General features: G+C 37.6%; 1 protein-coding gene across 8 annotated transcripts in view; it reads right to left on the bottom strand.

Annotated features, from left to right (window-relative positions):
- fryl (furry homolog, like) overlaps positions 1-22,295 on the bottom strand; it is a 108,910-nt gene that overhangs the window by 53,108 nt on the left and 33,507 nt on the right. For 5 of the 8 annotated variants that reach the window (XM_066677605.1, XM_066677604.1, XM_066677598.1 and 2 more), the window contains 5 exons: positions 6,665-6,879; positions 5,915-5,968; positions 1,651-1,790; positions 1,468-1,564; positions 1,097-1,176 (listed from right to left, as the gene is read on the bottom strand). In XM_066677605.1, coding sequence (XP_066533702.1) covers positions 1,097-1,176; positions 1,468-1,564; positions 1,651-1,790; positions 5,915-5,968; positions 6,665-6,784 — 491 coding nt within the window. In that variant the 5' untranslated portion in view covers positions 6,785-6,879. Of the gene's footprint in view, positions 1-1,096; positions 1,177-1,467; positions 1,565-1,650; positions 1,791-5,914; positions 5,969-6,664; positions 6,880-15,409; positions 15,743-22,295 lie in introns of those variants that run through there. The other 3 variants (XM_066677602.1, XM_066677603.1, XM_066677606.1) reach the window with 1 other exon arrangement.

Genomic DNA, 22,295 nt, shown 5'->3' with positions numbered 1-22,295 from the left:
CATCTTGGTTTTAAAAGAATGTCTATTACATAATTTATAGAAATGAACTGCAATTAAAATCACAAGAAATCAGAAAATTTACAATTTGTTATTTTTCCCCAAATCATTAAAACCTAATCTGTTGCACAGATCTGTTTACTTTCTGTTCCAGTAAAATATGCCTTTTCTCAAAATGTAAGTGAGACCTGTGTCCTTTATAAAGGACATACTTATGCACAAAAACAGGATTGAAATGTGCGTGCACATCACAGAAACTGTTATTTGTAAAGAAATACTTTAAATAAATAGAAGAGCATATTTAAGCAAGGTTTTACTCATCAAGCATTGCAAGATGTGATTTAAAAGAAAGTAAAAGTAAATGCACAAAATATCCTCACACGCATCAGTCCATAAAGCACAGATCAAGATTAAATAACAGATTAAAGAGGAATGAAAAAGAGTAAATCATTATGGGCTGGTAATAATTGTAAATAATTACAAGTCTAAACAACTTGTAAGGCTTGTAAGTAACAAAAAAAAAAAAAAAAACCAAAAAAAAAAAAAAAAAAACCCACACAGACGTGTTTTACTATTTGTTGCCGAATTGTGATGACTGGTTAATGTGCTGATTTCACTGCTGCAGCCATATGTTGGCATACAACCAACTTGTTTGTGATGCTACTACTGAGACCACCAAAAAACAAATTTTTTTCCTGCCTCAACCTCAGAAACAAGAGCTTCTACCTCACATGCTACAAAAAGATTTATTTTATTCTTCCATCTTCCATTGTATCCCACTCAAATATGAATGGGGAAGTCCATATTTAAATATTCATAAGCTGAATTGACTATTCATGGGTAAATGTTGGCGTTACAGAGGTGGGTCATGAGGCTGGTTCACCTGTGTACATTAATAAGAAGATTGTGATTTAAAAAAGGGAAAGTGTTTTTATTCATTTGCAGGATTCTTCTACATGTTTATGTTGTCCTGCTTCCACAATCACTGCATTGGTTAACAACCTGCTTCCATGCAGCAAGATATTGTGATGGGTCCTGCGAGTCCCGCAGGAACGCAGACCTCTAAATGTATGGTATAAATATATGTGGCCACACTTACCCCTCTTTGTGTTTAAAGTGCTTAAATGCCAGGTTAAGGACTTCTTGGACTAATGCATCTGGCACAGGATGAAGAGGAATCTAAAGAAACATAAATATGTATATATATAAATAAATAATAAAAAATAAATATTATACATCATCAATATCCCCATTAGTCACAGAAATCTAGGTTATATTCTATGAGACCAGGTTCATTCATTCATTCATTCATATATATATATATATATATATATATATATATATATATATATATATATATATATATATATATATATATATATATATATATATATATATAAAATAAAATCTCAAACCTTGTGACAAACCCCTATTAAAACCCACAGTTGTTTACCCACACACACACCTTACCTGTTTCAAAACTTCGACTGAAACTAAACAAAAAATGAAATCTATGGCTAAGTCCCTCCTCTCCAGTAGGTAGTCTTTATCCCGATGCTGTTCATCCCTGGAGAAGAGGAAAAAGTCAAAAATTCCCCTCATACTGTTCTGGTTAACTTGGAAGATTGGAAAACTGCGTTAGTATTTACTCACCCTTTGGACTTGGTGCTGGATCTGGGTCTGTACTCATAAGACTCATCCTCTGTGCCACTCTGTCTCCGGTACCAATCAAACAGCGTCCGCAACAGTGAGGGCAAGCAATGTTCTGCTATTGAGCTCATAGAGCTTATTAACTGTAACACACATACATTACTATTTGAGTATTTCTTCCTTTTCGGCTTTTATCAAACAGGATATTAAAAGTAGTTTTGTTTCTTTGGTATAAGAAAAGCATTTTAAAATTAACTGGCTTCTAAAGAAATCAAGTAAATAAGCTATTAGAAATACGATGCAAGTAATATGGATTGAATTGTGAACCAACAATGGCAAAAAACTCTTAGAAAAGGGAAGGGTGATAAAGAGTTAAAAATGTGGAACAATGAGAATGAGAGAGAGAGAGAGAGAGCGAGAGATGAGCGACGAGCGACACAGTGAGCAGTTAAGTGCAGGCACTATTGATTCATCCTATTGGGAATGAAGATATCTGCAGTAACCTGGCACCTGACACAAACACACAGAAGCAGGCTACGTGCTGAGAGCAAACTAAAAGTGGCATAGTAGCTCATGAGAAATTTGACTACAGCATAATGAATTATCTGAAAATGTTTGGCTGTAAGATCACAGAAATTATGTCGTGGGAGACAGACAGAACCTCATACAGCAGTGTTGGATCTGCTGTGACAACATGTCACATGCACTGACTGGGGGGGGAAACAAAGCTCCTCCGCTACAGCAGACAAATTCCTAATCTTCATAAACACCCTTATATATGTAGATCAGATACATTTGTTTTCTCCACTCATTCTGATTTATTAGCTCAGCATGCTGTCTGATACTGAGTATTTATTACAGAGTATTTACATGATGCCACTGTAGTGTTTAAGCATTCACATTTCATAGTATGTTAACATTAATGTTAGAGCAACAAAATTGTGTTTTTATTGTACCAACAAAATGAATGCAGAAAAAAAATCAATCTAAAACTTGAAATAAGTGTGAAAATAATGGAGGAAATGATGAAAAACTCTGCGTGTCTGTGTATGTGTATATTCCTCAGTGACTGTGGGCAGCACTGCTTATGATTTATAAAAAAATCTTGAATAAATATAATACATGTATCTGTTCTGTTAAATATCACTGGTGTTTGTGTGTGTAGAAAGAGAGCGTAGTCAGAGTGTTGGTTTGAGCCCTTGTGAGTATGTGGCAGAGTGAGGAATGCTGCTGAGGAGAGTTATGTAACTGCTCTCTCTGTCCTCTTCGCGCCGGGCCGACACACTCCAACACCCTGCGCTGATATACTGCTGAGTATGACGCAGCGATTCCAGCCCCCAACACACACACATCGACAAACCTCAAATCCTATGGTACATGTCTACACACCTGACATAAATAACTCATACATCAGTTCTCTCTCTTCTTTGCAAATAACTGCTTAGCAGCACTCTCTCTCCCTCTCTCACTGACTCACTTGCAAACAGACAGTGGATGGAACAAACAGTTCATAAACTACTTAAACCATTTCAAATACATATATGGCACACATGACAGTATTAGTCGCAAAACGATCTTTGCCTTGGTGCTGAAAAAAAGCTGCTAGCTGTAGAATCTTTATGAAGTGTTTCAACAGCAATGACACCTGACAGAGGATGCTTTCACATATACCTTATTTTGTCTGGATATTCAGACTTACAGTTTGGTCTGAACAAAAACAACATATGAAATAAGTGCCTTCAGACCACTGACTGGACCAGAAGTGCTCTCGGTCAGGATCACACTAAACCTTGGGCCGGTTTGTGAGTAGTGTAAAAACTTTATTTTTGATAGTTCAGACATTTAGACCAATTACAGGTTGGGGCAGGCAACCATCACCAGGTAAACCATCAGGAGCAAAGAGAAACTAGACAAGCCTAGTTTTACCGGACCACCATTAGCCATAGTCACAGAGGTGTTTCTGGCATTTCAAAAACAGGAAAGCCCAAAATACATATCTATGTCATTGGAAGGTCTGGAGAAGCTTTAGTGCTTCATATCAATGTCTTTGTTTACATGTGGCTTTAATTAGGTGATTGTGTTGTACAGAAAATAATAAACTAATAAATGCAGAAATGTACAAAAGTTTTGTTCATAATATATAACACTGTCATCAGTGTTTTTCTTGTACATGTTATTTAAAAATAAATACTAGATGATCTACCACCAAAGGACTAAGACAACCAAGAAAATTTTGTTGATTTTAAAAATTACAATTACCTATTTAGTCAATGTAACAAGCTAAAGCATGTGAAGTTTAAGGAGGCCGTACGCAGCTATATGATTTATAAACACACTACCACCACAAAATGTCTCCCCACCACAAAGACACACTTACGCAAAATAAAATAAAATCAGCAGTCATCATTTCTGTGAGGTACAATACGTGTCTAAGTGTTCCCAAGTTCTGAGCCGTCCTGCTGAGCTTGTGAACTAACCAGTGCACAGCCAAGGCTCTGGCTAATGTGCACAGTATCGTGCCAAACACAGCCCCAGAAACACACACAAACTTTCCTGTCTTATTTCCTATTATTCAGCCACGGTTCGCACTGAAGATCCTACTGTTCTTTGGTTCCAGCTGATTTTTCTAGTTCGCGAACCAGTTTATTTTGGTGGAAACGCACCAAACGTCTCCAAATTTAGTTCATGAACTGGAATGTGAAACGTGCCTGAACTAACAGATGGTGTAGTAGCGCCACCTTACGTTCCCTCTGTGAAACATGGCCGAACTAACAATTCCTACTCAAATTAGGAGTCAATCAGTCAGACAGCGAAAAAGTCTCTTTTAGGCCGGCCTGGTAGGCGGGCTGGCAAAAATAAAAATAACTGGAAAAGAATTATAATGAGCTGTGGTTATGCATGTTTTAACATTTAGATTGGTATATGGTGACATATATATCACAAACCCTTTAAAAGGTCTGAAAAGTTCCCTACACCACTTTAAATCACCTGTCCTGAAGTGACATTCACTGAAAATCTAATTTACAGAATAATGGTGTGTTTGGTGACTACATAGAGATCACAGAAATGCTTATTCAACATTTTTTTTTAAAACGTGTCAATTCTGTTGAAATGTTGAAAAATGGTTGTGGTGATTTATGATTAAATGGGATTGTAAGCCAAAAATAATTACGGAATACAGCAAATAATGTGAAAAAAGGTGTTAGATTTTCTTTCTTTGGTCTGTTTTATATTTCTTATAATTTGGCTTAATGGCAAACTGTGTCTGGGCTCTTACTGGTTAAACAACTGGTATCCCGCAGCATTACTTCTGATTTATTGCTAACAGCACAGTAGTACACTTCAAAGGTTTTTAAAAAAAAACATTATTAGAAACAGACTCGGTAGCATACAAAGTAAAGTGCACTCAAGCATGGTTTGTGATACAGCAGTAACCAGTCATGCAGTGCAGAGTTTAATCATTTAAGGTGGAACTGAAAATGCAAATTAGGGATTGGTAAATAATAAACAATTAGAAATGTTTGTGTTCATTGTTTCTTACATAAGATACAAGATTGATGTGAGCCCTAAATATGTAGCAATAGTAAATAGTGGAAATAAATGTGTTCTTTCATCATTACAGCCAACTTCTGAACTGACAACACACCGTCAGATGCACTCCCCTCTTACAAACCCATCAGAGTCAAGCATAGAGAGACACAATACTGTCAATATCAAACTTGCCAGATCAAATACTATATTCAATATAACAAAAGACAAACCATGGTTGGGACATTGGTCCAGACTTTCTTGTGTGAAAAATGCCCTTAGACATGAACAGAATGAGTAAAGGAAAAAAAGAACTTTAACTAAATGGTAAAACTTATGCCAACGCCTGGGAATGTTGAGCAAACAAAGCCTGTTATCATTGCGACCTATCTGCCATCCTTGCTTCTATTGGCTGGCGCTGTTGAGCAAAGGAGCCTGCTGATGTCAACTGAAGGAGCCTTTTATTATCGCAGCTGCCGCTAAAGTCGGCCGATGGAACCCGTGTGATTATTTCAGTTACCACTGTTTTAACCTAATTTTTTCTGTGCTTTTCACTGACTGGCTAACTACTCTCTCCACTGCTATCTATGCTGTTTATAATTCTATGTATTGTTGTGTCTATGTTTGTTTTTTGGTGTTCTTTATTGAATGGTAAAGCAACGCTGTGTATGAGAAAGTATAAATTAAACATATCATTATTACTGGGAAAGTGCGAGACAGAAAACGCATACCAGCTCACCTGATCAAACTGTGGATCTTCCCCTCTCTGCAGGGATCTTGACAAAGGCTTTTCCTAGACAAGAAATGTAGAGATAATGGCGGTCATGACACTGGATATCTTAAAAGACCTGAAGAAACCTCTCACCCATTAATCAGTTTTCAGCTTGGTGTGGTCAAATGAAACAGTCCATTATTACTGACTGTTTCAAAGGAAAATTATAAAATCTTACTGTAATATGAACGGCATGCACAAGCACAGAACAACGTATGCTTAAACTTACATTTAAAACATGTTCTCTCTGGATGTTAGAATAATATTACCCTCCCTGCATTTCTAGTGTTGATTGTAATTACTGAGCCGAGATATATTCATATTTAATGATGTATAAACACATTACTATCCAAAAAAGCTATCTGAGCTATATACTGGATGCTATATTTGTTGGAAAAAACATGACATTAGAATTAATTAATACAAATAAACAAAAAGACAATATATTGACACTGTGTGCATCAGTATTTTATTTTAACCATTATTTAAGCTCTCCTCAAAAGAGTCTAATATTACATTTAATACCTCTCAATAGCACAGAAATCTAAGATAAACTATGAAAATATATATTGTGCCACAATCAATGATGCATTACTATTTTTGCTAAGTTAAGCAGACAAGCCAGCTTACTGCAGTCACTGAAATGCATTTTACTTTTATGAGAAAATATGCAAACATTTATCCAGACACTAAAACATTCTTCAGAGACATACTGACCAGCGGCTCAGCCATGACCACCTCAATCTTCTTCTCGGCGAGCACAGCGAACTCTGCAAAGAGGCTCTTGATGACAAACTCGCCTGGCTTGGCCTCGGGGTCGATGGTAATGCTGGACATGGCTGCGGCCTGCACGCTGCGCTTGTCCCAGCTGAGTGGTGCTGATGGAGCAGCACGCCGTCTACTCAAACTGCTGCTGCTCACTGGGACAGAGGCTTAAAAAAAAAATAAATAAAGTGTCACTTTCTGGCCAAAAAAAGACTACATACACATATACACACACACACCTGGGTGATATGAGCGCAAACCAATATCATGATTAACTCTACATTTTAACACGATTACGATTAATGAACAATTATACTGTTTTTGTATTTTTGACCCTCATTGTTCAGTGAAATAATCGATATAGACAATATTATGTCTATTAGAAGTTCTGAATAACAGTTTTGATTATTTTGCGATTAATTGTCCAGGCCTACACATAAACATACATCTCTCAGAGGTGAAAAACACATTAGTTCAAACACAAAACCTTGTAGCTGCAAAAATTGCTTAGGTCTAAGACATGAATTTACACAAATTAACACAAATTCACAACACCTTGCACACACTGCCTGTCAGCCCTGTAGATTTGCTCCTGACATTTCCTGGAAGACACCTCTGCAGTGCATTCCTCCACATGCCAATATTGAACATCTGTTCGTGAATGAACATTGATTTGAGTGTCGTTCTGTTGTGTTTGCTTCAATAGGTTAATAAAAAAAACTATTCTTTCATTCTAAAAAAAATAGAGATATTTAGATAATTTTTTTTGATTGGCTTACTGCAAACAGATGTAAATTGAGTAAATTTTGCTAAAAAGCAGTTTGTAAAAGCAGTTGAATAATTGTACCTGCAGCTGTATAAGAGGCCCAAATCCCACTCAAAGAAAAATAGCCCTTTAAACATGATGTTTCTTCACACAATTTGGGTTCAGACACTGTATGCTGAGAAAGAACCTTGCCCATTTAGCACTGAACTGACAAGTAATTCCAGCTGCAGTGGTGAACTAGATCCTCCTCAAGAGTCACTGTTTCTTTCTGTTCTCTCTTCCATTTATCTTTTTGTGGACAACCAGCGTTTTTGTTCCCCCCCCCCACATTTGAATAAATGAATGTCATTCTAATTAAAGAAATCAACACGGGGGCCTCATTTTGATCAGAGCTTGTTATCAAATTTCACATTTAATCTTTTTGTTTTTATATTGTGATACAGGATATTTTTAAACTGCTAAATATTCTCTCTCTCTCTCTCGCTCTCTCTCTCTCTCTCTCTACCACAGAAGTGAATTTCAGAAGGACTGAGAATCTGATCAGTTCATGGAAGCAAAACCTTTTATTCAGACTCTGAAAGCTGAGGGAATAGATATGTTGTGCATGTGTATGTTTGAGAGTCCCATATAATGCCCAAGGAGCAACACAATGAGAATCACATGCCTAACACTCCCCATAATTCCGGAAATCCTTGTCCTCATCTTCCCTTGGTTGCTGGGGATATCATGAAAAGTTCAGAAAAGTACAAACAATGAGAGGAGGCTCCTGAGAAAAGGCTGTTAAGGTTAGCGTTTTTTCAGAAGAGGAAAGCAGAAGGGATCACACCCAGCAACTCGCACATAACATTAAGCATATAAACTTAAGAACAAAAACACACCCGCGGCTCTAGAGCTGTGCCACTTTTAACTATGAATGTTCTGATGTGAATTCAAAGAGTACAGACATTTGCACTTAGCACTCCACAGAGGGCAAAATCATAATGATTAATAGAATAATAAATGTATAGCCTTTGTGTGTGTGTGTGTGTGTGTGTGTGCGTGTGTGTGTGTTCATCAGCTGGTAAGAAGAATACTCATTCTTTGTATACCAAGTACCAACAGCACCCCCCCACCTATTTGATGTCACATAGCCAACCCACAGTGGCCAATCAAACCAGAGTTCCTACTTGCCCTCCGTCGTCTGTCTGCTGGCACAGCTGACTGGCGCACTCCAAAGAAAAACTCACATTGTACTTTTCCACTCAACAAGATGGAGAGAAAATGTAAAAAAGTTAGACACGATCTCTGCCTTGAGCCTTCGACTTTGTTGCCAGTTTGTGATGTTTGCTTGAATTGCACTGCTGACCCCACAGCACACATCAGATAGAGGATGAGAGTCAGAAAGTGTGTGAGAGCAGAGAGAGTGTGAGATAGATTTCCCAAAAAGATTTGGATGTGCTTCTTTATCTAGGAAGTGATTCAATGCATGATGGAATCTTCTTTCACTATTCTAAAAATAAAAACAAGCTTTTTACATATAAATATAGTTTATATAAAAGAGCTTTACTTTGAGTAAAATGCATCATAACATTTAAGTTCACAAGCATTTATTGTTAAATATTCTAATTAAAGTATTCAATAAAATATTTTGGTCAAAGAGCGTGTGTGTGTGTGTTTCTTTCAAGTTTGTTTGGTTTTTTTGTGCTGCTACACATGCAGCATAACAAAGAGATTTGTTGTGATACTCCAGCTTTAAAAAAAAAAACCTCTTATCTTGTTAGGATAAACTTTATCCCTATAAACTTTACAGAGCATTTCAGGTAGTAAAGGGGGAGGAGTAAAGCTGCGGATTCGCGCCACACCATTTTCCTACACACCTCACTCTGATGTTGTTGACAGATATCATTGTGTTGTTTTGACTGGAGGCATAAATGTGTATAAACTATTTTTTTCCCCTTCTTAACATATTGCAACCTCACTCCAAAATAAACTTGCACAACCGGACAAGGGATTTATTGTGCTGCTGTACTGGGCATTTGGGCAATTGTTGTTGTTAAACCCTGCTTAAAGTGTGTATCCTTATGTTTAAGAGTGTTTTACTCATGATCAAAATCATAGTGGTTTGCACTTTTGCCAAAAAGCAGATAAAAACAAAATGATGGAAAGGTGTCACTGTTTGCTAAATACATTACATCAGCTAATGTGCCTGCACATAGGACCAAACAGCATTAATACTGTTTAATACTGTTCAAATGACCTCTCACTGCCAGCACCAGTGAACAAAAATAACCAATGTGAGTTTTACAGCCAGTCCAAATATTTTTTTTAAAGTGCAAAAAAAAAGGGCATAGTCTGTAACAATTTAACCAACTGCCATAGTTAAAGTAATACTACAATATGATAGTTTTAAAAAAAATGACAAGGGTTATTTTTAAACTTGGATACAAATGCTCTACAGTCAACGACAGTTTAAAGCCTGCAAACCATAGACATCATCAAATGCCGAGTTACCTCCCTTGAGTAGCTTTGCCAAGCCTATTGTGCAACTTCAGATGCTTCTTGTTTGTGGGTCTTTCTGCCCTCAGTTTTGTCTTCAGTAATGGGAAAGAATGATAATTTGTATTTTGATCACCAGACTGATTCTACAATTAAGAGATATTCCTTATTTGACCATATTAACCTTTGGTCATGGTATATTTTATGTCATCATTCATCAGGACAGTGAAGCACTTCCCTTTTGCAGCATTTGTCTGAATCTGACAAAAAGCAAAGCTCTACAAAATTCAGAACTCATTCTGCCATTTCTGTCAACAGTCATGTCATCACTTAACACCAATGACAAAGTTTCACTGACAGCCAAACATTCCCATGCTTTAACAAGGTCTCTATTAGAGGTTTATCAGACAATGTGGTATGCGTTGGATCATGAGCCTATCCCTTTCTTCTCCATACTGTTCTCTACCCATTGTTCTGGTACAAGTTAATGTTGGTGCCCGTGTGTCCAAAAAACCTGGTTTCAGAAGTAATTTCAGAAGAACTCAGAATCAACCAAACTCTCTGCTGTGCACATGACAACAACTAAATTACAGTTTGGCACACTATATTCAGTGTTCTTGGATATACTAAACAGACCTTAAGTTTTTTTTAAATAATTGCAATTTCAATCTCAATCATAAATTGGACCAGAATTGGACCTAATCTGTTGTCCATGGTCCAAGGGCCAATGGCTGTTGGATTCCCTAAAATCCTTACTGGTGTTCTTACCAAATATACCACACCTTCAACCTGAATGCTGAAAAAAAAAATGTCACTGAACCTGCTCCTGTGTATCCGTAGTGAAGCAAATGCTGCACTCCTATATGGAGAAGTGAAAAGGCCCTCCTAAGGGTCTCTTTGGTTGTGTGAAAGGGTTTCAATGCAGCTAGTAACAAAGCACAGATACTTGTGAGCAAGCTGAAAAACAACATGCAGTTCCAAGGCCCACCACCTTCAAAGAAGGGAAACAAGAGATTCAATGAGTTACAGGGTGCATAGAATTACTATGTTCCACAATTTTACTGAGCCAATGACCCTATGTAGAAAAATTTCATACACAAATAAGTTTTCATGCACAAGGAAAACTGGAAAAATGGAGGGGGGGGGGTGTAAAGATAAACAACCTCAGCACATGAGTTTTGCAATTCTAGGATGATTATGCAAAAGCCAAAGCACAGCTAGAGAAGTTAGTTATTTTTAAAAAAAATTGTGTGGAGTATACTCAGTGTAAGGTGTTACACATTTGTTGTACATGGTAGGCTTGCAGATTAGTTGCTCAGCAAATACTGTCACTAAGCAATGGCATTCAAACGTATGCTAACTTGACATTTTAAATAATATATTTTGCTTTCATGAGGCTACAGTAAGAATCCATTACAAATGGCATCATTATTGGTGCAGTATCTTTCACATTGTGTGGCATGTTATTTACCCTACATATCTGATATAAGTTGAGATATATAAACCCATGTAGCAAAGCAAAAATCTGTGGTGGATAAAGTCTGCTGGACTCCACTGTCCTCTCTAAACAACTGGAAGCACTGACTGATTAGTTTGACTGTGGTCAAGGACCCAGAGGTCAGCTGCTACCTCCATAGTAATCAAATCAAGGTTTTGCTCTACTTTCATCTGATACTAATGGGGCTAGGCTGATACTGGTCAATCTAGGACTTGATTTGACCAACTGACAGTATTTCAACTTGAGGTCTGAAACCAGGGAGCTACTAAATGAGTGGTTGCTTTCATAGCCAATGAAATACAGAATATGGTCCTGAAGCTCTAATAAGGTATCCAAGCTGAGGCAAGTTAAACAGAGTCACTTATATAAAGGCCTGCATACTAAGAGACATACTTTTCATTCTTCTTTTTATTTGTATAATTGCCTACTAGCTTGGTCACTACAAATTTAATCTGAATTGTCACTTGGTAATCCATTTTCACATATTTCCCGAAACCTCAGAACAAACCTCAGCCCTCTCTCTCAGAATGAAAGTTTTCCTTTGAGACAATGACTAATAAACAATTTGGTAGATTTATTAAATACATTCTACTGGTTGTCCTTTTTTGAAAACTTAATACTTAAAGGACACACCCCACTTCTGGACATAAAAATTAACTGTTTTTCATGCCTCCTATTTTAGCAGCTTTATAAAGTCAGCTTTAACAAATAGGGTCAGGGTTAGTCACTAGCAGCTGTGTTGTGAAGGTAGCATTATAAAAATGGTCAGATGATTTATGGAGTGGTGTATTTTATATGTACAAAAACAATTTGGGGTATCATTAAGACCCAGTAAACAAACAAACAAACAAACAAAAACAAACAAACAAATAAATAACTTATTGAAGTCTGCCTTAACTACAACCTGCTTCAGACATGACAGGTCTGGGGCTGTGTGTGTGTACGAGAGATTATTAGACATAAGAGATAAAACTGTCTACACTATTATTTAGTGTCTCAACATGCCACATGCCCATTCTGTACATGCTATGACAGTAACAAGGATTTTAAAATCCCTCTGGATAATGTAAGTTTAGACTTTGCCAGAACTTCACCAAAATTATTATTCATTATTATTATGATTTTTATAATGAATTAAAGAGTACTAGGCCTATATTACCTGGCAACTATATATATTTTCAGCCATTGAGCAGTGAAGCCTAAAGAAAAGTGCTGGCAACAACAAACAGCAGGAGAGGGTGGAAGGGAGGGAGGAAGAGCTGCAGTTATGTGTGTGAGACAGTGTTGGCATGCCAGCCTGATTTGTCCGTTGGCCCAACTGTACTGGCTGCTCTTGCGGCTGTTTACTGTTGACTAACTCAACACAACTTACTCTAAGCGGAGACTGGAGCTCACATTCTTAACTCTTTAAATTGGGTCAAAACAGTTTTTATATATATATATATATATTTATATATATATTAAGATTTAATCTCCTACCCTGAACAATGCATGGTTTTAATTCAAGTATTTATTTATTTTTAAGTACTAAAAGTAAAAAAAAAAAATGTAAAAAAAAATAATAATAATAATTAATAATTATATATATATATATATATATATATATATATATTAGCCCATTATATGATTAATAATTGTGCTTATAGTAGAGGAACTGTTAATCGAGGTAACAAGGGTACACTTATTAATGTGAAGCATAGTGTCACTGATACAGTCCCTTGTGGAATGCTTTATTAAATGTGAATGGGTGTGTGTAAGTGAATAAATTATAAACCAGTTCCATGCTCTTCATTTCAAAAATGCCCCGATGACAAAGTGAGAAGGATTTTTAATAATAACCTTTATAATGTTTCATGCTAAATATACTGTGAAGGCAATTCCCTCAGAGTATGAGAACAGAACACCGTTTTTTCTGCCAAGACACTGCAGTCTTTAGTTGATGTGTTTTCGAGTTCACATCTTATGCACCATGTATTTTGCTTTGTGTGGTTCACTGCAGTGTCTCCAGTGTCTATTTTTCACTACCTTTAAAACATCATGTTGTCCTTCTGAGAACAGACAGCACAATAGCTGGTGGGTTAAGGGGTGAACACCTAGGTTACAGCAAAAATCCCTTCAAGTGGCATCACTGAACGGCAGCCACACATCAGCATTATATGACTTGCATTTGCAAAAAAATTGCGGTAATACACAACAAAACTGAAAAAATTGAAATATTGCAAAATTACTATAACATATACTAGTAATAATTACAAAAAAAAGCTTCATAAAAATGTAATGTTTGAAAGCAATACAGTAGTGTCCAAATTATTCTGGAAATTTTTGTGACTTGTATTCTGCAAAAACTCTGCTAAAGCCTGGAATATCCTTAGGTTTAGAGCATGTTAGCCCAGAGGTTCAAATCTGAACAGTGATACAAAATCTGACCTACAAGGTGGCAAGTTCTCTTTTGACCTCAAAGCCCACAAAACCCTTTACTTCCACTCAGCACTCCAGCAACGGATGTGAGAGGATGTGTGGCCGAAAGAGTATTTCTGAAAGATCCACTGGGATTACTAATGTTTCCCTTCATTGATCTGTTCCCCATTATAACACAATGACGTCTGAATCTACTGCAATCAAGGATCAGAACGAGGTAGAATCTGTTCTGAGCAGCGCTTCACTCCTCTGTTCAGCCATCCAAGTCATGTCTGTTTGGTGATGTGACTTTCTAAATGAATAAATCACCAACTGGGGCAATTTCCCTAAAAATGAGTAAAATAAAAAAAAAATATGATAGATAAATAAATACTTAAATAATCATAGATTTAACCAATTATATATATATATAAATCAGATATAACCTACAAGCTGGATTCCCTACAGTGACCAATATTAATAAGAAGTTGTGTCTGAGATAATATGCCTTTACTCAAAAGTAGCTGTATTCCCACCAAAGAAAAAAGAAAAAAAATCCTAAATATATGTTTCAGGTCCAAAGAATACAATACTAGAAATGAAAGAACTCAAACAACAACCACCACAACAAAACATTCCACCGCTCATCTTAGTTTAACTGAGTGATTTTCTTGTCTTTAATAACTTTATACCATTTCTGCCAACTAATCAATCACAAAATGTCCACAATGTAATGAAAAGAATGTCGTGATAATAACGAGCAAGGAAGTAAGGACTACTGATAACAGTCTGGAGTATTCAGATGTATAGGTTTTATATGTCATATTTATCACACAAGCACCATGTTATCTTGTAACTGTGCAGGCCATGGAATTGACAGAGCAATGCAATTGCGGAAATGTGTTTTAATTTATAATTGGCTGGCCCTTTTGTATTCTAGGTAGTAAAAGGACTGTATGCTGTAAGTTTAGCTAGATAAGAACCCTGGACAGAGAAGACCAGCGTGTAAGTGTGCCTTTTTTATATAAACAAGCAATAGTACAGTTCAGCAGCAACTGCTGCACTACTGTTAATGCCATCATACAAGTGCAGAAACAGAAAACACTGTGCTGTGTTTATATATTAATTTATCGTTATGCCTATACAGGTGAAAGGGGCAGGAAAGGTGAAAATGTTACTTCATATAGAGAAATCAAAATCTTGATTCATGTAAACTGTGAGCATTGAGTGTACTACAGGGCAACTGCTTCACTGATCATTCAGTGAAGATAGACACCGTAAAAATAAAGTGTGGCAAATAGTTTTTACTGAAAAATATTTCTCAGGGTATTTTTTATTTTTTAAAAACTGTGGCACACACTATAGTGTATTTTGTTCATGATATCAAGGGTGGCCATAATAATAAGATACATAGATCATACTCATTTTTAACATGTATTGACTAACGTCAGTATGAATGAAGAGGGAATTCAGATTTTAGCAGTTTGGGCACACTGTGTACAGGTATGTGTGTGTGTGTGCGCGCGCGTGTATGCAGACATCTCTTCTCTACAGTACTCACAGTTCCCGCTCCATGACTTGAGCAGAGACTTGATGCTGATCTCAAAGAAGACAGAATCCTGCAGACTCAGCATGACGCAACCACAGAATTGGGGTTCAGAAAAAAGGCACAAAATTCACTGGCCAGTCCTGCTGGCACTAGGTTCCAGCCGTTTCTCCTTCCTCTCACACACACACACTTGTACTCTCTCCTGCACCAGGGTAAAATTTCAGCCTCCACTGGGACCCATGAGGGAGTGCATACTTCTAAACACACATGCACAGATCAGCTGCAGGGCCTAGAGAGGCCCATGATGCGAGTAAGTTCAATGAAGAGTGAAAACCAAGGGAAGGCTGAAAGCAAACCCTGAGGAACGACAAAACCAAAGAAATAAGAGCAAGTCATAGAGGTCCTTAGAGAAGTAATCCAAATCCAGGCTGATGTGTTGTTCGACCCTCGGTGGCAAGCATGCTTGATAGGGAAAGAGTGGCGTGGTGAAAGTTTGTTCCGGGAGGGTGGGAGGGAGAAAAAGCAAATTAGAGAGAAAGACAGAATGTGTATGAGAGAGAGAGAGAGAGAGAGAGAAACAGAGAGACAGAGAGAGAAAGAGAGAGAGACAGAGAAAGAGAGAGAGACAAACAGAGAGGGGAAATGGTAAGAATATTCTTAGCAAAGAACAGCGATGTTCCCCCTTTCCTCTCCTCCTCTTCCTGTATGCGCACACTGGAAGCACTCGCACACACTGTGCTTTCCCTCCCTCTCCGATCGTTCAAAGCTAACCCCTCCCCATAATAATGCTTGCTAGCACTTGCTCTCTGGGCCTGTAAAGAGAAGTGTTTGTTTCAATGGCACAGCGGAGGGGAGGGGTGGGAGGGTGATGTCATCAGCGTGCTGCGAACACTCACTGGCTCTCTTCCAGCCTTTCAAACAACTGCTACTGCCCTTCTCCTCTACTCGCTATTCTCTCTCTCTATACTAGCTCTAGCAAAAGCACACATCCTGAATTAACCACGACCATGCTGATGTGTCATCCCTGACTGCAGTGCAATGGGGTGGGAGAGAAAGGGAAAAGCAGCATGATGAAGAGAGTGATGACGCAAGACAATTATACTTTAGAATTATATTCTCTCTCTCTCTCTCTCTCTCTCTCTCTCTCTCTCTGGGTGTTATTCATAAAATTCAATACAGGGATATTTTCTGAGAGTCTCAGGATATCTACTGGATTAAAACATTAACTGCTTCATCAACCATTTTGAAATGTTTCTTCACATTAATTATCGAGAGCAAATTCACACTATTTATATAATATTATATTATATAATTAATTATATAAATTCACTATCTGGGGTTGGGTTCACATTTGACTAATGATTAAGATTTTTGATATAATTATAAACCATGGATTTGGTTCTATCATCAGAGAACGCTCTGAAATGCCTCAGATGCAGCCTGTTCCTTTCTGGTGGGTCTTTGTGTTGGCTAATAAACTATATCTTCCTAAATCTAAGTGAAGTCCATATCTACTGCAAGCATCCCTAACTTAACAATTAGCCTATTTTACATAAAGATTATTATTACATTATACTACATTTGCAATCTCACATAAGTCAATGTTTCTCAGTAATGTTAATCTACATGAATTTAGCCCCAATTCCTTCATTTTATAAATGTTTAGATATCAACATCAGCATCAGAAAATATCAAATATTAGCCTGAATTTGTTTATCTACAGCTGACTAATGTATAGGAGTAGTACAGAGAAATAATATATTGGAGTGTACGGTATATCTCACAGGCCTGAGTCTATCCTGAAGCTTATAAATGCTCATTTAATAAACTGTCAGTGTGTTTAGTGTCTTTAAATCATATTATTTAAATCTAGGGGTCATCTTTGAGATTGGATCAGGGGGCCAATCACAGCATTATTTTACTGATCTTTATCTGCTTTATTGAGCTCAATCTTAAGTCCGATCCTCCGTTTCCACTAAGCGGCAAGCTCACACTCCCTGCTCCTCCTGTAGCACACTTCGTAAATGTTGTCGTGATCTGACTCTGCTGGACACCATAGCGCAGACACTTCTTTCTGACTGTTCCGCACAGAAGACCATTCCCATGAGTCTGATTCAGAGCTGGAGTGCAAGGGGGTGTGATTAGATTTGCCAGTCGTCCTGTATTTGGACAATAAATGCCACGTTGTGTTTTGGACCCTTGCTGACCACATTTTATTCTGTATTTTTGAGACGAGACTGTTCCAGAACATTAAACATATTTGTCTGTAAATTCATAATTATATAAAAAAAAAAATCTCCTGGGAATCAATTGACATTGATACTACGATTCCAGTACAAACAGTAAATCAACCAGAATTAACATACACAAAGTACAAAATGAATGTGCACACACACACACTAACATGTATTTGCTCTGCACAATCAAAACTGCAGAACCAAAAATGCTCTGCCCCAACCATACTCATTTCATTTCCTCTCCAAAAAGGTTAGATGTCTGCCATCTAAATATACCCATTTTCTCACACCATAAAACCCATGAATCACACAAACTAGCTCTATACTTATGGAATCTTGGACATGCACACACTGACATACACAAAGGTAACACAGTTATGCCAACACCGAGTGTGACTGTGCTCAAACCTGCTTAACCTATGAGCTTATCAGCCGCTTGTGCAAGGCAGTAGGTGCGGCACAAATGATCAGTTGAACAATGAGAGAGTGTATAAAGTGTGTGATCAGACAATTGGAGTTAGGAGGTTTATGACCACTCCATTTTATGACCTCTGAGACTATATAGCATAAATTATCAGTGCAAAAATGAATAAAAACATTTTCAAATGGATTTTTAGAAACAAATCTTTGAGAAAGAGAGAGAGAAACAAACACCAGGCAAAATATTAAAATATCGTCCTTGTTTGGTGGCTGCCAGGAGAATTGTACTGTCTGTCTGCATTGTGCCAAGTGTAGTTTGGTGAAGGGGGGGGGGGGGGGGGTTATGGTGTGGGGATGTTTTTCAGAAGTTGGGCTCTGCCTCTTAGATCCAGTGAAAGGAACTCTTAATGCATCAGCACACCAAGAGACTTTGGAAAATTTCATGCTCCAAACATTGTGGGAAAAGTTTGGGGATGGCCTCTTCAAGCAAGGTCCATAAAGATATGGACAAGCGAGTTTCTGCTTGCCAATCAAGTTCTTCCACACCAGACTCCTGACCTCAGTCCAACAGAACATAATTGAGATGAATTAGAGTGGAGACTGCGAACCTGGCTTTCATGTCCAACATCAGTGTCTGAACTCACAAATGCGCTTCTGAAAGAACGGTCAAAAATTCACATAAAGCACACTCCTACACCTTGTGGAAAGCCTTCCCAGAAGAGTTGAAGCTGTTATAGCTGAAAAGGGTGTGCTGACACCTATTGTTGGGTAGTATAACAATAATACAGCATACCGCTGTATGTAAAAACCTGGACCGTAGCTCAAAATGAGGGTGGTATTTTTGACGTGTGGTCTGTCAAATTTCTGTTTTGTGTCTTTAAAAGTCGACTAAAATGTTCATGTGCATTCAAGAGAGCCACAGGGAGGGGGCGCTGTGGGAGCTCAATGACTGCTAATATCACAGTCTGAAAAAACGTGGAGAAAAACACATGCCCAGTAACCCACCGCAGTTGTAAGTTTAGTGCTGAGTTTCGGTTAAAAGAAAGAGTAAGAAAGCTATAAACAAACAAAATTCTCTATGGCTTTATCCTCTAAACATGTGTGTGTTGAGCCTCAGTTCGCTGAAAAATCTTCTGTGCTGTGCTAAACCACAAGAGCCTGTAGGCACCAGCTGTGCTTCTAAACAGTGTAGAACTGTCTTATTTAGCTTGTTTTTGAATTTTTCTGTTCCTTTAGCACAAGTTGCTGAAATTTGCTCTCTCTCGGAAACAGGTTTTTATCGTCAACATGTGTCGTGTTGGGCTGTTTAGCTAAATTCACTTGACTTGGTGCTCACATATATAAGGCTCAGTGCAGCCTGACGGAGCATCCCCTCCCCACGGTAATACCGTATACCGTGATAATATTTTGAGACGGTATGAAAAGTGTGGATACCACCCATCCCTACTGACATCATATTAAGCCCTTTGGATAAAAAATGGGAAGTTACTCAATGTGTTATGCGTGCAAAGGCAGATGAGTGAATACTTTTAGCAATACACAGTAATCCCTCGCTACTTCGCGGTTCATCTTTCGCGGATTCGCTACTTTGCGGGTTTTTTCAAGGGGGCTTATGGCCACTATATCGCGGATATTGAGGGAAAACCTAGGAAAACCGTGAAAGAGGAATAGCCAAAATATTTCATTAACATTTACATGTATTAGACTAGGCCTGTAGGTGCCAAAATATATCATTTACAAGTATTTCTTACGTACAGTACAGTACATGTATTGTTCATGTCCACAGCCGAGTGAAATTTACACTAAATCACGGCTTAGGAATTACTCTATTAAAGAAACTGGTACTATATCACATGTAGTTCCAGCTGAAAAACATAAATGTTTAATGCAAAGGGTGGGTTGTTAACAGTACAGGGAGGGTTTTAAAAGTCCAAATACTCGTTAACTACACAATAAAAAAAAATATATCTTTCCTCTACTTCGCAGGGGGTCTTGGAACGCATCCCCCACAAAAAATGAGGGATCACTGTAGTGTAGATACAAAGTCAAAGACTGTAGCTCATTTGATGGTTCACACTGTGTAAGTCATTCTCTTGTCCTTCATCCAGGGTTGCAGGATACTTCTACTGACGATGATCTACCCCCCAAACAATACTTGCTTTGTTAAGCTGCTGACCACAGTAGAACACAGTGAAATATGGCTTAAACTGTATGCACGGGAACAGGTGAGCAATTCTAACCTGTTTAGTAATCATACAGTGTAATGCAGTGTATTATTTTAAACTTAACATTTTAAGTGTTGTTGAAACTAATTTCCCTAAGGTTTGTCTAACCAAGCTGCCAATGCTTAAACTAATGTGTTCGTGGGTGAGGCACAGGCAGGTCGATTGCAATCCATTATTCAACAAAGTGTCTGTCAAGGATATCAAACAGTCATGGCCGTTTGTCTAGCTGAGTATATTCTAAATGTCCAGTGCAAGCTAAGACAATACTAAAATAACCTCTGAGTGTCTCTGGTGCCCTTCTGGCTGTAATGCCAAAGACATTAGCACATGACATCATCTGACTTGAGGCCTGGGACAAGATAAAATGGTCCCAACACAGATCGCACTGATAGCCCACGAGCACATTAAATAACGTGGCTTTCTTTCTCTCTTCTCTGTCTGCTTACATTCTCTCCATCACATGATCGTCCCTCCCTGTTGGAGTTATGCAAAGCAGGAGGGCAGCATTGTAAACAAACATGCAGCACAAAGGCCTGTATTGTGGCCGGGTTCAGCAGCACAGCAACACAGGAACTGGGCCTTCACAGAACACTCATACACACCCACCACACTGAAGTGGGTCAAGACAAGATCTTGCTTAAATATGGTTATTTGGGCTCGCCTGGAATGGTAAGAGGTTATTGAGTGAAGTAAGGCTTTCCTGAAGAAAACTAATTTCAGTTATTAGTTTCGGAGGTGAGTGTACCAAATAATTTAAAAAGGAGTCACTGCTACTTATCACAATTTATGTCTTCATGATTTAGCTTTGGTCAAATTTCAGTTAACTCTCAGCGTTGCTTGCTTTAATAAAAAAAAATAAAAAAATAAAAAAATAAAAATAAAAATAAAATAAATAAATAAATAAAAAGGGCTGGCTCAAGATATTGCAGCTGCCTGAGGAAATCCTTAACCATGAAGTGTTTGGGTATGATGTGGTGATTTTTACAGCCTGGAAAAAAATAGGTTTCATTTCTAAGAAAAGACAATGAACATTTCATTGATTTAATTTCTAGACATTATTATTTCCATTATAAATATATATTTTTTATTTTAATAATTGTAATATATATTACCAATACCATTTTCCCTTCTGTCCTGCACTCAAAGCCATCAGGGATCAAAGAAATGGAATAAAGGGTTAAAAATAAGTCCAAAACATTACTTCATCAATCGCCAAATTGATATTTAGATCCATTATCAATCCAAATTTTATAAAATGCCATGGTCATCTGGATCTGCTAAGGCAGGGGTCAGGAACCTATGACTCGCAAACCAGATGTGGCTCTTTTGATGGCTGCAACTGACTCACAGACAAATCTTTAATAAATAAATAAATAAATAAAAATAACGTTAATAATATAAAACATTCTCATGTATTTCAATCTATTCATTTCCTACCACTCATGTTCATGTTTGCGGGTGGCTGGAGCCAATCACAGCTGTCCTCCAGGACAAGACCAAATTTTTATTGGATAATGCGTAAAGTACACGGGCCGCTGTGAGGTCATGAGGTAAACATCCCTCTTTTTAATCAAGTAATCAGCTAGCTAAATGCAGACACCCTTTTATCGAAGATGGCTAAAAGAAAAAAAAAAAGATGAGTATAATACTTTTCAGCAGGAATGGACAGAGTTCGCCTTTGTGGAGAGAGCAGGTTCTGCGGTGTGCCTAATATGCAATGATAAAATTGCATTGATGAAACGTTCAAATATAAAGCGGTACTTCTTTATTAAATGCACATTAAAAATTTGTGTTTCAGAGCCATGAAAAAATACATATTTCAAAAATGCAGTAACAAGTACAAAAAAGAAGACTAGCCTGACTGAACAGCTTTTTACACTGTCATGAGGATATATGTCACAACTGTGAAACGCACTTTCTAAGGACTGCTGCTGACCTGTGCTTCTTTTTGGTTGCTTGAATGATGTCAGTGTTCTTTGGCATGCCTTAAGCAGGGGTTACACTACATGACTTTTA

This window comes from Hoplias malabaricus, chromosome 7 (genome assembly GCF_029633855.1).
Source record: "Hoplias malabaricus isolate fHopMal1 chromosome 7, fHopMal1.hap1, whole genome shotgun sequence".
NCBI lineage: Eukaryota > Metazoa > Chordata > Actinopteri > Characiformes > Erythrinidae > Hoplias > Hoplias malabaricus.
This window is presented reverse-complemented; position numbering and strand designations above follow the sequence as displayed.